This window comes from Podarcis liolepis, assembly GCF_965112155.1.
Source record: "Podarcis liolepis genome assembly, chromosome: 10".
Lineage (NCBI taxonomy): Eukaryota > Metazoa > Chordata > Lepidosauria > Squamata > Lacertidae > Podarcis > Podarcis liolepis.
The window spans coordinates 69730980-69747070 of NC_139562.1; the positions used below are offsets into that span (position 1 = coordinate 69730980).

The 16091-nt window shown below is 42.3% G+C and overlaps 1 protein-coding gene across 19 annotated transcripts in view; it reads right to left on the minus strand.

Annotated features, from left to right (window-relative positions):
• The window catches only part of MAGI2 (membrane associated guanylate kinase, WW and PDZ domain containing 2), a 615277-nt gene that overhangs the window by 146123 nt on the left and 453063 nt on the right, over positions 1-16091 (minus strand). For 9 of the 19 annotated variants that reach the window (XM_083463937.1, XM_083463921.1, XM_083463920.1 and 6 more), the window contains 2 exons: positions 8822-8943; positions 6150-6332 (listed from right to left, as the gene is read on the minus strand). In XM_083463937.1, coding sequence (XP_083320063.1) covers positions 6150-6332; positions 8822-8943 — 305 coding nt within the window. Of the gene's footprint in view, positions 1-6149; positions 6333-7120; positions 7250-8821; positions 8944-16091 lie in introns of all 19 variants that reach the window. The other 10 variants (XM_083463919.1, XM_083463931.1, XM_083463930.1 and 7 more) reach the window with 2 other exon arrangements.

The following is a 16091-nucleotide window of genomic DNA, read 5'->3' on the forward strand; positions in this document are numbered from 1 at the left end:
TGCTATGAGGAAGATAAGAAATAAATGAACAAGCTCCATATCGTGTTACATTTTGTAGGGTCTCACAGAAGGGAGATGGCCTATCACACTGAAAGATGGTACAGGTCGATCCTCCCATGTAAGATGACACCACAATAATGCCACTTTACAGTGGTACCTCTAGTTGCGGACACGATCCGTTCCGGGGTGCCGTTCGCACCCCGAAAAGTCCGCAACTAGAGTGGCGCTTCTGCGCATATGTGAAGCGCGCAGAACGCTTCTGCTCGTGCGGCAAAACCTGTAAGTATACACTTCCGGGGTTTCCGCATTCGCAAGCTGAAAAGACGCAACATGAACCTAGCGCAACACGAGGTATGACTGTATTTAAAAAATGAAGATGAAATCGCATTCTCTGCCATCACTTCAGAAACTGTGAAAACAGCCTGGTTTTCTGGTTGGAAGGATTTCTGACTAGGGATAGACAAATATTTCAATTTCAGTTTCTTGTTTCTCCAATCTTGACTTCAGTTTTCCACATTTCCATAACAGTTTGAGGATTATTTTATTTTAAGTTCTTGTGAAAATTCACCAGCACTTTAGTGCAAATTTTTGTAGATCCCTACAAACTTCAGAGGAGGCTCAGCTGGCCCCTTGTCATCTTCTGATATCCTAAAAGTGGGCCTTCTCGGTAGGGACCCTCTGGAACACCCTTCCTCATGAAATTTGGGAGGCAGCCACTGTGGCAGGCTCTAAACTTCTGAAAACATACTTGTTTCATCAGATTTTCCCCGCCTCTTGATTATCTGATCACACTGATTGGTTTTTCTGTGTTGATGCTTTGCTTAACATTTACTGGATTTTTTAAAACTGCATTTTTATATTATGCATTTACCTTTGGCTTGTCATCTTATTACTGTAATTTTATGGATTTGGTTATTTTAAATGGTCTATAAGTCACAAAAATAAACAAGCCATTCCTTCCTTAGAACAAGCTCTGATCAAAAGAATGAGGATAAACGTCTGTTTCCCCCCAGTATTGCAAGAAAGATCAAAACACTCTATGGACCACATCTGATCTGAATCATCACCAACCATGCTTTTTTTAACACACATAATCAAGTAAGAACACACACTGCTTCTCCAGAAGGAAATTATTACAAGAAATATGTATCCCCAGCCAGTACAGGCCAGAAGGTGAATAATGTATATTATTAGATCTTAACACCAATTGACTACTTTGTGTGTTGCATGATTTATCAGAAAGAAAGTGCAACTATCAAAAAAAAAATTGTTTAGGGCCATTCTCAGAGTTTTAAACAAAGCATAAGAGGGTTCGTTATGTAAGATGATTATTTTTTTTAAAATGTTCAGTTCTACCAACTCTGCAAATATTATTCCAGCACAATGAATCAACTATTAATAACATTCTTATTTTGTTTATCACACAAAATACAATGACATAACAAGAAGACATCACTTTTTATGTGCAGAAACACATTAAACGATTTGCAACAATAGTCTAGGTCCTGTAATCTAGGGAAGTGATATATTCCTTTATATTGCGGTATTTATTTATATTATATCACCAGGCAGGCCCCACAAATAACCCAGAGATGCATTTTAAATAAAAGGACACATGCTACTCATGTAAAAACATTCTGATTCCCGGACCGTCTGCGGGCCGGATTGAGAAGGCGATTGGGCCGCATCTGGCCCCTGGGCCATAGGTGGCCTACCCCTGCATTAAAGGCTCTGTTTCATGTCACTCTCAAACAAGCCTCACCAAAAGATTGACCAAAAGATGCTCCTGAACATGGGAAAGGTAAAGTAAGGTAAGGTAAAGGACCCCTGTATGGTTAAGTCTAGCCAAAGGCGACTATGGGGTTGTGGCGTTCAGTCCGAGGGAGCCGGCGTTTGTCCACAGACAGCTTTCTGGGTCATGGGGCCAGCATGACTAAACTGCTTCTGGTGCAATGGAACACCGTGACATTATGTCAGTGGTCAAACTGGGATTTAAGGTTTCATGTAATTACAGTGGTGCCTCGCAAGACAAAATTAATCCGTTCCGCGAGTCTCTTCATCTTGCGGTTTTTTCCTCTTGCGAAGCACGGCTATTAGCGGCTTAGCGGCTATTAATGGCTTAGTGGCTTTAAGAAAAAGGAAACAAACTCGCAAGAACTCGCAAGACATTTCGTCTTGCGAAGCAAGCCCATAGGGAAATTCGTCTTGCGGAACAACTCAAAAAATGGAAAACTCTTTCGTCTTGCGCGTTTTTCGTCTTGCGAGGCATTCGTCTTGCGAGGTACCACTGTATCTAAGGTACAATGGATCTAAGTTGTCTGGAGCTTTCTCAATTAATACAAGAATTTCAAACCTGGCTTGGTAGCAAATGGGTGGACATAACGGATGCTGGTGCCCATGTTCCCTCATCCGCAGACTACCCTCTGCATTCTGCACCAGCTGGAACTCCCACAGCAGCAACATAGAATGCACTGCAATAATCCAGCCTCAAGGCTACCAATGCATTGACTACCATGGCCAGGCTATTCTTGTCTAGGAAAGCGTGTTCTCCTTCAAGGAGAGCACGTATCACGGTGGAGTCTAGCAGGACACTCCCTTTTGATTGCTGGGCAGGACCATTTGGATGGCCATGACTGTGATTGGGCTATTTTGGGTTGTTGGAGAGATTTTGATGTTATCATTTGTGGGTTGGCCCGAAGGTTATATATTCTTTGCACGCAGCGTGGTGCGTTCTCTTTTGCTGCGTGCGTCAGATCGCCCACGCACCCTCCCCAATTTAGGGCTGTTGCGTTTGACCTTGCTATGCCTGTCATGGGGTCGTCTGCTTTTGGGGCAGGGGCCTGGTAGGAATTTTGTCCATTTGGCAGATTGGCTGGTGCCATTTGGTTTTTGCCTACTGCGTAGCAAATCTTCACAACTTGTAAGGGAAAGGTGTGATCAGATAATAATTTGGTTGGATGGAGGGGTAAGGGTTGGCTGTGCCTGCCCCTCCGATGCTGCTGCTGCAAAGGAATTCCGTTAAAGGAATCCAGGGGCTTGCCATCTTTTCGTCCGAATCCCTGGAATGGGGTTAGGGCCGGCAAGCCCCGGGGAGCATGCGGGGAGAGGTGAGGGCTCAGCTCCATTTCTCCCCAATATTGTTTTCTCTTACTGGCTTCCGTTGGTGTCCGGAAATCAGTTTTGTCCAGGGGCAGGAACAGATAGTCATAACCAATGCCTAAGCAACCACTCACATTATATATTTTAATAAAGTTGTGGCCAAAATGATGCCAAAAACCTTAAACAAAAATTCTGTGTGAATTGTGATTTATTTAGGGGCTGGCTTGGGGACCCCAACACACAACAGCTGTAGCTGGCAAACCAGGTAAAGCTAGGAAAAGGCACTCCTGGCCACAGAGGAGGGCATGCCAAATGTAGCTGGTGCAGTAGCACAGCAGACTGATCACAGTGAAAGCCAAAGACATTTTGAGATACTTGCCTGATCTATGTTTGGTGCTGGGGCTAGTGGGGCAGAAAAGAGAGTCTAAAACACACACAGAGACAGACAAAAGCGAGTTATGTTCTGGCCGGTATATTTTTTTTAATAAACAGAAATGCAGCCTGTCTTTGTTGGCAAGTCAAATCTGCTAGTCCTCCTGCCACCTTAACTGGTCCACTAGGGAAATGTTTATGCGCCACTCTGGCCTTGACTAGGCAGTAGCTATTGCTAGTTCCCCAGACTTCCACTTGCCTCCTTGCATCTGCTCAAGGCCTTTGAGCCTGTCCCAGAAACTAATGTGCGCGCAGAACTGTTCTAGAATTGAGTTGTAATAAAGATCGCCAGAGTGCCCACAGGCTCCATAAACAACTGGGGTGAAAGCAGCAATTAGAATAAGAACAGAAGCAAAGTGTATCAGACAGAAAGATGGGAAATAGCGAATATACCCAAGAACAACTGAATAGCATAGCAATGGAATAATGTACTGTAGAGACATGAACAAATGAAGGTAACTTTTCATGGAGAAAAGGTGAAGATAAGGGGAAAAGATAAGGGAAAACGGCAATGGAACAATGGAAATAAACAGGCAATGTTATTTTAGTGGCTGTAAGTAATACTTGCCTCCAGAAGCACACATATTGATGGAACACTGAAGCTTTTATTTGAAGATTAGCTTTCTTCCTGCAAATTTAAACTCTTCTAGATAGGCCCCAAACCAATGCCCATTTTATGATATTTTGCTCTTTATTCATATCCCATTATTTTTCATCACAAACCAAGAAAGTCCTGAGCTCTGCAATATTTGAAATCTTATTTGAAACTGTGGCTTATCTAAGGTTTTCAACAGCATGCAGAAAATATAGAGATCTGCCTAGCTCAGAAAGGAAGGCGGGGGGAGGGTGGAAGCTCAGAAGAAAATGCAATAAAACTGAAGCCTCAAGAGGATTTGAATTCAATAACTCTGAAATACAAGAAAATACCTTATCCAGAGATTTTGTTTAACATAAATGGGAATATACAGGTATTATCTTGGCACTGGAGAAAGCTCAGATTGAATGAAAGTGAAAGAATTACTGTGAAGTAAAACAGAAATATTAATTTTTAAAAAGATGAACACCAGGGCTATGAAGTCCCTCTGTGCCTGCAAGGTCATCTTAATATGAGCTGAGACCAGGGTTTAGTGAGTAACTTCATTTGAGGAATGTAAGAATCTGAATTTCTCAAAAAATCTGATGTTACGATTGTCCATTGTACGATCATAATGGTTGTAAATGGTTGCCATAGGAAGCTCTCTACAAATACAACAGCGAAAAAAAGAAAGGAAGGACTTAAGGTGGTTTACACAAGAGCTACTTTTACACAGCATATTCATGTGCAATAGATATGACAAAGGGTGCCATGAAAAATCAGAAACAACAAGACTCTGTTATGTTACTCTCATAATATCAAATGTTTCTGAAGTTATGGGTGTGCTTGGTAGAGCCTTAAACACAATATATTTTAGGCAACATACAACTGCATTTCACTATTTGCTCTAGGAAAGGACATAGACCCATTTTGCATTAATTCCATTGCAACACAGTGCCTATATATGCTCATATTTTTTCTCACTTTCAAGCAGAGCCCTCTTTTTCAAATCTTGCCCAATCCTGCTGGAACAGTTTGCTTATGTGAGTGAAAAGTCCATGTATAACATAAATCTCTGCTTGTAGATACAAGCCTTATGATATCATCCCTGCTGAGCAGTTTGAAACTTGTCTGCTTTTATATCCAGTTTACTTCTGTTCCATGTTCAGAATTCAAAGTACCGAAACAACAAGATAACAATATCCAGTATACAACACAAACCAAGATGCAGATCTGCGAGACACCATCAGATAAGAGTTCCCCATAAATCACGAAGGCTAGGGAATATGTAAAGACAACAATCTGGAGCACTCTTAGTAATGAAACAGCAAGGCTGGTGTGGAAAACTAGATTCAGGGAAAATATCTGGTGATCGTGAACTCAGAAGGAAGTAGAAGTGGAAGTGGAACAAATGGAATTGGTCCAGAGGCATAGTGACCTCTTTCCATGTTATCTTCAAGACTCAATTTCAAGTACAGTCGTACCTTGGATCTCAAACGCCTCTTCCCTTCACATATCAAACAGGATGGCTAAGAACAGACTTGGAACTCTACAAAGCATTAAGCTGTGACCTAGCAAAGCATAAATGCACACACTTCGCATGACTGAATATAGAAGTGGAAATACGTCCAAGTGCCATTTGAAATCTGGCATTCTTGTGACTTGCTGGACTATGACCCCTAGATATTATTACTGAAAGTGTAAAATAAACACACATCTGTTAAATAAAGTTGCTACCTCCCAAATAGTCTTATTCTCCAAGAAAGCAAGAATGAATTGATCCATTTGCAACCTCTTGCTTGATCAAAACATAGTGCTAGCTTCCCTGTCTGAATTTGAAGTTAGCCAGTCCTACAGACCAAATAAACAGAGGAGGGGCAATCACTCTGTAGGAATGTCTGAACAGAGAAAGAACAATCTGACTGGTTGCTCTCTGTGTGTAAAGGTCTAATGTACACACAGGCGGCTGATAGCAATTGGGAAAAAACAATGGGTGCTAAGTTTAAGCCATCCTCCTCTAAATTGAGGAAAGCCTCCGACTTACCTGTTTCCATTTTGGCATCCTGTGCTGCAGGCCCATCAGGAATGACACTCTTCACCTGGAGAAACTCATCGGGCTCATCCCCACCAATGATGGTAAATCCAAAGCCCATATTGCTTTTTTTAAGAGTCGTGCTGAGGAAAGTCCCTTTCAGCTGTGAGGCATCACGGGTGAAGAGCGGTTTTTCTACATCAGTCAACATAAAGAGAAAACAAAGAATGTTTTGGCCGTGCTGTAAACAAAACGACTGGGTCCCCAGAGTGCAGCAGAAGCAACAGCAGGCAACAGGGTGGCACTTTTGAAAAATAAAAGCAAAATAAAAGTGCAAGCATTCCCAGTGAAACAAAAGCATTACTGAGTTATCTTCTACTGAAGGTAAAAACCAGCAAAGGAAGGGTTTCCTTGTCTAAAGTGTCTCAGAGTGCAACCCTGTGCACACGACTAACTGGAATTAAGTCCTATTCAATATAATAAGACTTAGTCCCAAGTGAGTGAGTACAAGGTTGTAGTTGTTTGTTTGTTGCAAGTTGTAAAAGAAATGTTAGTCATTTTTTAAAAATTTATTGAAGTAGCTTTGTAAAATAATTCCAAATAGCAGTGGAATTTGCTTATTTAGGCACAGTGTGTGTGTGTGTGTGTGTGTGTGTGTGTGTGTGTGTGTGTGTACACAAGCATACACATTATGTGAGCAAGCAGGGTTTTAGTATTGGATAGAGAACAGTTACAACTTGTGAGACGGTTCTGTGACCTTGACATCAACTTTCAGTGTGACTCTGTGTAAAGTGTGACAAAGACCAGCAGGCAAAATAAATGGCCTCACCTGACATCCAGTGCCTCTGTTCTGTGCTTTATTGTGTAAGAAAAGGTATGGGGAAAGGTGAAAAGGGTGTGTTTTTTTCCCTTTAAAAAAAAGTGCAGCTCACTACTTGTTTTACAAAAGTGCCGCCTAGGTAAATAGCAGCACTTGAACATACCATAAAGCCTGTACACTCCAGCAATGTCCCGCCGATACAGAGACAGGTCACTCACACTGCGAGACCTCTGAGGCGCTGGGCACGGGTGAACAAGTTTGGGCCTAGGTAATGTTGATGAAGAGCTTTCTACTGTTATAAAGGAGAAGAAGCCTCATTCTTTGGCTACAAGCTTAGGTAAAAAATAATAATCTCTATACCCATATATAGATTGTTAACCAGCATGTTTCCGCATCACCAAGATATTTAATCTCAAAACTTCCCAACAAGCAGGGCTCTAAAGCCATCGTTCTCCAAATGTGAGGAACAGCTCCCTAAGAAGGTGCCGCCAGCTTCAATGGGAGGTAAAGTTCCTCTGACAGAACACTGTCCAGGTTGACCGTACATCACTGGGCCCAAACAAAGATGACATTAAATGCTTGAATGCAGTTAATGTGTTTGGTTTCCCCCCTTTAACAATAGTAGCTGTGGAGTGGGGAGCGATGAGCAGGGTGAGGAACATGTCATATAGACTTTGGGCTGCCCTTTCCACCCACTCTGTGATCCTGATGGAAGTCTCCTTCCTTGTGCTATTATCCCCAGAAGGAATGTTTCCTAGGGTTAATATCAAGCAGTTTTAGCGGGGGAGAGGATTGGCAGGATCATCATCTGCAGCCCCTTCCCCAGGCGCTGCAGCTAAACTTGTTAAAGAGGGGGGAGAACAGGAATGTTCACTGCATTCACATATTTAATGTCCTGTCCATTTTGGCCCCACAGCTGGACTAGGAGAGACACTATGAGCCCCTACACACTGTGAGCCGCTCTAAGCATACTTACTTGTTGAGATGACAGGGCAGAGGACCCACAAACCACCTCTTTCTTTCTATGGAAAGTTTATTTGTATTTATAACCATCTTATATATCACCCACTCACAAAAAATCCCAAGGCAGTGAACAATAATATCTACAAATACAATAAAATGTACGATACATAAAAGCAATACAAAGTAATCATAAAATGACTGACTCATCTTGGAAAAAAGAAGAACTTAACAGGCCTGTTGGCATAAAAAAGAGAATGGCCACTGAATCTCTGCTAGAAGAGTATTTCATAGCATGGGACCAGCAACGCTAAAGGTCTGACTTCTAGCTGAAGCCAGCTGGTGTCTGAAGCATGGGAGATAACGAACAGCAGCTCTCTGGAGGATCTCAGTGATTGAGATCACTGGAATATAAGGGCTCATTCTGGACCCACATTGTTCAGGGCTTTTTATTTTTCTTTGGGTTCTTGCTTCTTGGACTTTAAAAGCTTCCTACTTTTCTCAAATGTGCAACCCCAAGACACTTATTTTTATTTGATCTTTCTGTTTCCATGCACAAGAACAATCCCACCAGCTAAGAAATTTAACTTTTGTTTTGTCTTATATAGGCTGGCCCATACAGGATCACGCCCCCCCCCCCCGTAAAGTTTACTATAACAAAATGTAAGACTCCCTGTGGGAGAAGATTCAGTTACAACATGTTTTTGCTGGATTTGTCATCACAGAAAATTTAAGAACACGAGCTGAACTCAAGGGTAACATTTCTTTTCATATTTTCTTCTCAATTGTGGAAAAATAGAGCTTTCATTTCTATATTTATATATTGATCATTTTGCCATAAGAATTGGAAAATTTAATGGAATTAATTTGGTTTTAAATATGGTGCACTGAGATGATACTGTACCTCGGAAACCTTGGGCCGGCATAGGCTTGGTTCCAAGTTCTGCGTTGGTCATGGCACGCTGCTGTAGCTTCCTCTTTGCTTCCAAAACAGGATTTTCAAATTGTGTTCTTCTATTTATGTGGCTGGGGGAAAAAGGTAAGACTGTCAATCCCAGTTAATCCTTTTCCAAATCTGCGTTTTGAACAGTGATCATTGGGCTGCACTCTCTTAAGCAAGCAAACCTGAGGCATCACCTTAGCAAACAATTTGTCAGGATACATTTAGGTCCTTTAGCAGGAAACTGTTAAGGTTGCTTTGGGAGCAGGGGGAAGTTGTTGGCTGAGCTTTTTTTTTTTTTTTACCCAAATTTCTTGAGCTTTTCTTGGCCATACGTCTGGATTTACCCAGACATTTTTACTGATTCCCACCCGGATACTGCTTCTGACTGTATGGCAACTCTAGAAATGTAATTTTGAGATGGACCATAGAGTACATGATTTGAATGCAGAAGACCCCAAGTTCAGCTCCTGGCTGGCACTTCCATGTAGAACTAAGAAAGGCTCTGCCTGAAACCTTGTCTGCAGTGTAGACAAATGCTAATGGACTGACTGGGTATAAAGTCGTGTAACTCAGCTTCCCATGAGCCTAAGGAGAATTCTGGAGATGATTCGTTTGAATACATACTTCCAGTTACAGATAGGTAGCCGTGTTGGTCTGCCATAGTCAAAATAAAAAAATTCCTTCCAGTAGCACCTTAAAGACCAACTAAGTTAGTTCTTGGTATGAGCTTTCGTGTCCATTAGTTGGTCTTTAAGGTGCTACTGGAAGGAATTTTTTTATTTTGAATACATACTGTTATTGGAAATATGATTATTGAAACTGAATGTTGTGTAGTAGAGTGCTGGGCTTGGATGTGGAAAATCCAGGTTCATATGCTGTGAAGGTCTATGAAGGACCATGGCGACCTTCCAGCTTATCATATGCCACTGTGAGACATGAATGTCTCTCTGGACTCCTTGGAGGAAGGACAGGGCACTAAACAAACAAATAAGCAAACCATGCAAAGTCAATGCTACTAATTTTTTTAATATGCACAGTCTAATGATACGTGTCAATGCAAGAACATTAAGAACGGTCGCTTGAGGCTGAAGTGGCCTTGGTGGCACAGAGGGCCTTCCATCAGCTTCAGGTTTTGTGATCCTATCTGGACAGGGACAGTCTAACTTCTGTCTCTTGTGCTCTGGTAACCTCTGTGTTGTACTACTGCAACATGCTGTACATTGGGCTGCCTCTGGAGTCAAATTGGAAAATGCAGCTGGTGCTGAATCCGGCCTCCCAGTTGTTGACTGGGATAGGGCGGTCTGAACATATAACACCGATGCTAGCTTCCAGGCTCAATTAAAAATGCTGGTTTTGACCTATAAAGCCTTGTAAGGTTACCTCAAGGACTGTCTTTCCGTAACATGAACCACCCCACAGGTGTTCATCAGTACAGGTGAATGAGATCACATACCAATACGAGGGGGGGGGGAGAGAAAGAATAATTAACAGTTTCTTTGAATGGAAACTCTTACTCAGAACCCCAAAAATGGTTGACAATGCACTTTTTAAAAGGAAAAAACACCATACTTTGAAATGTTTTCTACTTTGAAACATTTGCTAGCAGATTTGTATCTGACCACCACCACTGCACAGAACATAATGAATGCTCTTTTTTATCACATCTTTAAATAAATACTCTTTTCCAACGAGGTAGGAATTATGGTCTGAGGTGTATACAGAGAGGAAGCTAGAAGGCAGTCTAACAAATGTGTCAGTTCAAGCTTTAAAAGTGCAGTCTGGGTAAGTAGGTAGGTGCCAATGAAATCAATGGGATTTACAACACATATATTTACTTGGCTGAAAGTGTTTCTCAGCTAAATGGGACTAGAAATGCATGCAGAGTGGAAGTTAAGAGTGGCCACTTCTGCATCACCAAAAACAGGGGAAATGCACTACCAAAAAAAGAAAATATTTGCATAAATTTTCATATGCATATCTATATGTAAAGATGCAAATTTAGAAACAGAAATACAATCCACCTCATCATAGTGAAGAAGACTGTAACTGGGTGACCTATGTGCTTGCTCAGTCTCCTGTTAGGTGCTGATGGGCGATTTAAAGGCCCTCTTCTCCCTTCCAAAGATTCGTTTTCTATAAGGACAGGGCAGTCATTTAAATAGAACATTTATACAAAGAGAGGCCTGTCCTCTGACAGCTATTCAGACAGAGAGGAGTAATTTAGTTGTGGATATATTTTGCCTTGTTTATGAGTCTTGGAACCACATGAGAAGATTAATTAATGAAAAGAATAACATTCACCACCGTGAGAAAAGCCACCCCCTCAAAAGGAAAGTGTAATATTTGCACCATCAACATTTGCATCAAATACAGATTCTGCATCACTAGATTGGCCAATTACAACTTTTAAAAGGTGATATTTTTAAGGATACCACTAACATTGTGACTATTCTTTATGAACTAATCACAGAACGATACATGGAGAAAGAAATACCCCAGGGATATTTCACATGGTCTTGCGTGTGAAAGGTCCTAAGTTCAATTCATAGTACCTCCATTCAGCATCTTTTGAGCCAGAGCTTACCCAGCCATTAGGCAGGCTGAGGCCACTGCCTGAGACAGCAGAAGCCCCCCAGGCAGCATGCCCGTGGGTGCCCTGCCAGACCCGCTGCCACCACTAGCAGTGGGAAAGCACCACCACCACCGGCGCCGATTTGGGCAAGACTGTGTCCATTTGGAATGACATCTCACTTGAAATCAGCCCACGAAATTTGGGACAAGATCTCATCCAAAATCAGTGCCATCTTGCCTGAAATTGGTGCTGCCAAGGGCACAGAGTGGCAGCAGAGTAGCAGTGGCGACGGCAGGAGCAGGTAGGTGGTGGCAGGAGCAGCAGCAAGGTAGAGTGACTCTTCCCATTTCCCAAATGGGAAGCGCCCTTCTTGATTAGACTCTACACAAGATGCTGAAGAAAGAGCTGCTACCAAGACTGCAAACGTACGCTGGTCCCCTGGCTGAGAGTTGTGTGAACTGACCCATGGAAAGAAAGAAGGTGTCTTCAAAAGCTGAGGAGAGCATTCCCCGCACCCCACTCCAAAAGACCAAATTTGCTACGCAATTTAACTTTTTATGATTTATCCATTTTTATGACATAATTAAGACACTATATTATAATGGGATATTGTCTCCTTAAAAACCAAGTCATCTGTTAAACACCAGTAATAAAGGAAAGTGTTACACTGTCACTTTTTATAATGAAAAATCGGAAGCAATTTTCACTTCAAGCCTATTGAGCTTAGACAGCAGATTAAAACACAGATCTTTATGCTGACGATAAAAGTCTTTATGAACATGATAGTGCTGCACTTTTAACACCACCAGGGCTTCATCATATTGCAGGTCTTGACCAGAACACCTTTTAGAGATGATAGGTAGGTAGGTAGGTAGGTAGATGATAGATAGCTAGATATAGATAGATGATAGATGAATAGATAGATAGATGATGAATAGATGATAGATAGATAGATAGATAGATAGATAGATAGATAGATAGATGATAGATAGATAGATAGATGATAGATAGATAGATAGATAGATAGATAGATGCTGCAATATGTACAGGCACTTATTTTAAACCTTTTTTTTAAAGAGTAGGGTATGTGTTGGGGAGAAAGCAGCCCAGAAAGCAGCCTAAAAATATTTTAAGTTAATAAAGTAACAAAGCATCAGAGGGCCATTTGTGTGCTGCTCCCCACAAAGTTGGATCTCAGTAGTAGAGCACCTCGTTTCCATGCAAAAAGTCCCAGGGACAATTCCTGGCTGGAAGCGACTCCTGAAACTGTAGAGAGCTGCTGCCAGTCCATGTAGCCCAGTCTTCCCAGGCCACAATTCCCTTCAGCCCCAGCCAGCATGGCCAAAGGCACCACGTTGGAGAAGTCCATTGAACTAGGTGGGCCAGTAGTCTTATAAGGTAACTTCCTAGGTTACAAAAGTAAGGTAAAGGTAAAGGGACCCCTGACCATTAGGTCCAGTCATGGCCAACTCTGGGGTCGTGGCACTCATCTCGCTTTATTGGCCGAGGGAGCTGGTGTATAGCTTCCGGGTCATGTGGCCAGCAGGACTAAGCCCCTTCTGGCGAACCAGAGCAGCACACAGAAATGCCGTTTACCTTCCCGCCAGAGCGGTACCTTTTTAACTACCGTACTTTTTGATGTGCTTTTGAACTGCTAGGTTGGCAGGAGCAGGGACCGAGAAACGGGAGCTCACCCCGTCGCGGGGATTCAAACCACCGACCTTCTGATCAGCAAGTCCTAGGCTCTGTGGTTTAACCCACAGTGCACCCGCGTCCCTGTTCCAAAAGTATGTTTGCTTAAATTATCTGAAGTGGAGAAACAGCCAGCAGGAGGCTCAAGTGTGGGCGGGTGATTTAAGCACCCTCTTTCTCCCTTCCATTTCCCCAATCTAAAGCCTTGTCTCCTGTAGTGATTTTTCCTCCTCCTGCTTTTAAAAGGAGCAGAGAAGCTTTTTGCATGTAGCTAGAAACAGTGTCAGAAACAATTAAGCAGCCCGTAAGGACTTATGACAAAATAAAATTTGACAGCAAAATTGGAAGCTGCTAATAGAAACAAAACTGCTCTTTAGAAGCCTGATATGCTGACCAAAGAAAGAATGAAAGGGGAAAAGGGAAATCATGGGGAAAGTAGGTAATGATTTGTCTCATAAGACTCCCGCTTCATTCAAGGGACAACTTTAAAAGAAATGAAGGCAGAGGATCTATTAGGCAGTCTCCATTGTAATTTGCTACCCTATGGATGGATTCTACTGCCTTTGAGAATTGCTTCCTGGAACTTGACTAAGTAGATTCATTTCATGCAATTTAAAGTCCATATACTGTGTAACTTTTCTTTTATCCATAGGCAAATATGAAGAGCTTGAAGATACATTTAGGCTAGTGCTGATTGCCAAATGATCCATAGAGCAACCTTTCAGTAGTCCCTACTTTGTATTTTTCAGGCACTTATGATAGTTTTGCATAGTGCTTCTGATCTGCAATAGGTATCTCGCCCACGGCATTCCTGATGTGGCCGGATTGCAATTGCCACCACCCCTGACCACTGGCCACAGTGGTTGGGGCTGATGGGAGTTGGAGTCCAACAAAATCTGGAAGACCACAGATGCCTCATCCCTGTTATATAGCCTTCATGGTGTTTGCCCTCACAACACACTATAACTCACATTGGTTTGTTTGTTTTTAATGGTGAACTGAAGCAGAGAAATTGCGTTTTGCTCAAGGCCAATATGATGCGGTAATGTACTAGCTAACCAACCAGAATATTATGTGGCTCAGCCAGGTGGGTATCTGACCTACAGGAATCGCACGTAATGCGGTCATCAATCCAACAGAAACATGATGTGCATAGGCTCCAAATGTCGCCACACAGAGCAGGATTGAAGAAGTGTTTTAGAAAGGAGATATTTTGCCGTGAAATCTGTCTTGGGCCAGGGAGCAGTTGCAGCCCTGAATGTTGGGCTTAAGCCTTGATCCCGGTGAAGAGGTGCATGCTTGGAAGCCCTTTGATACAGACAGGCCAGGTAAGAGGTGTACATTAATCCAATTATAGGGTTGCCCTTCAGCTTATCAACTGCCCTCCCTGCAATGAACAGCTGTCGCAAAAATGCTCCAGAAATTATGGTGTGCACCTGTAGGTCACATCCCTGTTAGCCAATCAATTTTTAGATGCCTCTTTACCACAGGCAGTTCAATTGTACGCAGGCACCACTCCTGATCGCAATCTCTAACATTCTGGAAAGCTATGCTCTTAAAATCTGACAACTCAAGGAAAACAGTTTGACTCAATTTATTGAGGGTACTTCCAAAGCTGTGGGACGCGGGTGGTGCTGTGGGTTAAGCCACAGAGTCTAGGGCTTGCCAATCAGAAGGTCGGCAGTCCGAATCCCCGCGATGGGGTGAGCTCCCGTTGCTCGGTCCCTGCTCCTGCCAACCTAGCAGTTTGAAAGCACGAAGTGCAAGTAGATAAAGAGGTATCACTCCAGCAGGAAGGTAAACGGTGTTTCCGTGTGCTGCTCTGGTTTGCCAGAAGCGGCTTAGTCATGCTGGCCCCATGACCCGGAAGCTGTCTGCGGACAAACGCTGGCTCCCTCGGCCTATAGAGCGAGATGAGCACTGCAACCCCAGAGTCGTCCGCGACTGGACCTAATGGTCAGGGGTCCCTTTACCTTTACTTCCAAACCTGCGCTACAAATGTTATGCCCATCTCCACTATAAGATAATGCAGTGCCAATGTCAAATCCAATGTTCACAGAGATTTATTCTTTATGATTATGCATTTCTGGCAGTGTGGTTTTATTAGCTCTTCCTACATATACATAATACATTAAAAAGTGTGTGTGCGCGCGCATGCAAATAATGAAGCATTCCTTTGCATTTCTTTCTCTTTTATTGCTTGCAGATTTTGAATAGTGTCTCACTGGGGTAAGATAATTAATTTTGCCTATTTATAGAAGCAATTTATCCTTATAACCTACTTGCACACAGAGCAAGCTGAAGATGCCTACACATAACGCTTTTTGAAAACATAGATTACATTGGGAAAATATTAGAAGTGATATTTTCCATGGTAAATGTCATGTAAGTGAATGTACAAAATGTTGGCTTGTGTGCAATTAAAACCCTTCAACTAAAAGAAGGTTATATTTTATTCTCCTCCTTTACAGGCATTGCGAATAGCTGAGGAATATAATTGAAGTGGCAAATCTCATTTCCTGCCTTTTATATATGATGGAAAAGGTGACAAACTGTGTTTCCAGGTAACTGCCTGTCCAGCCACTGACCAGTGTCAGAGAAGGATAGATGAATCTGTCAATTTCAGTATCTCCCTGTTTCTAATTTTTCCAGTCTTTAGCTAAGTTCTCCTCATTTCCACATCAGTTTGCATGAAACTCATATGCCTCTTTGTGGACATTTCACCCAACACACACATTCCGTATGCAACTTTGCCTAATATAATGAATTAGGTACTATGAACTGTCTGTGGGACGTGGATATAAATAATAAAATTATTGTTGTTATTTAGCAGACATCTGAAGGCAGCCCTGTTTAGGGAAGTTTTTAATGTTTGATGTTTTATCACGTTTTCACTATTCTGCTGGGAGCCCACCCAGAGTGGCTTTTAATAATAAAATTATTATTATGGGATATAAGATTTGAGGA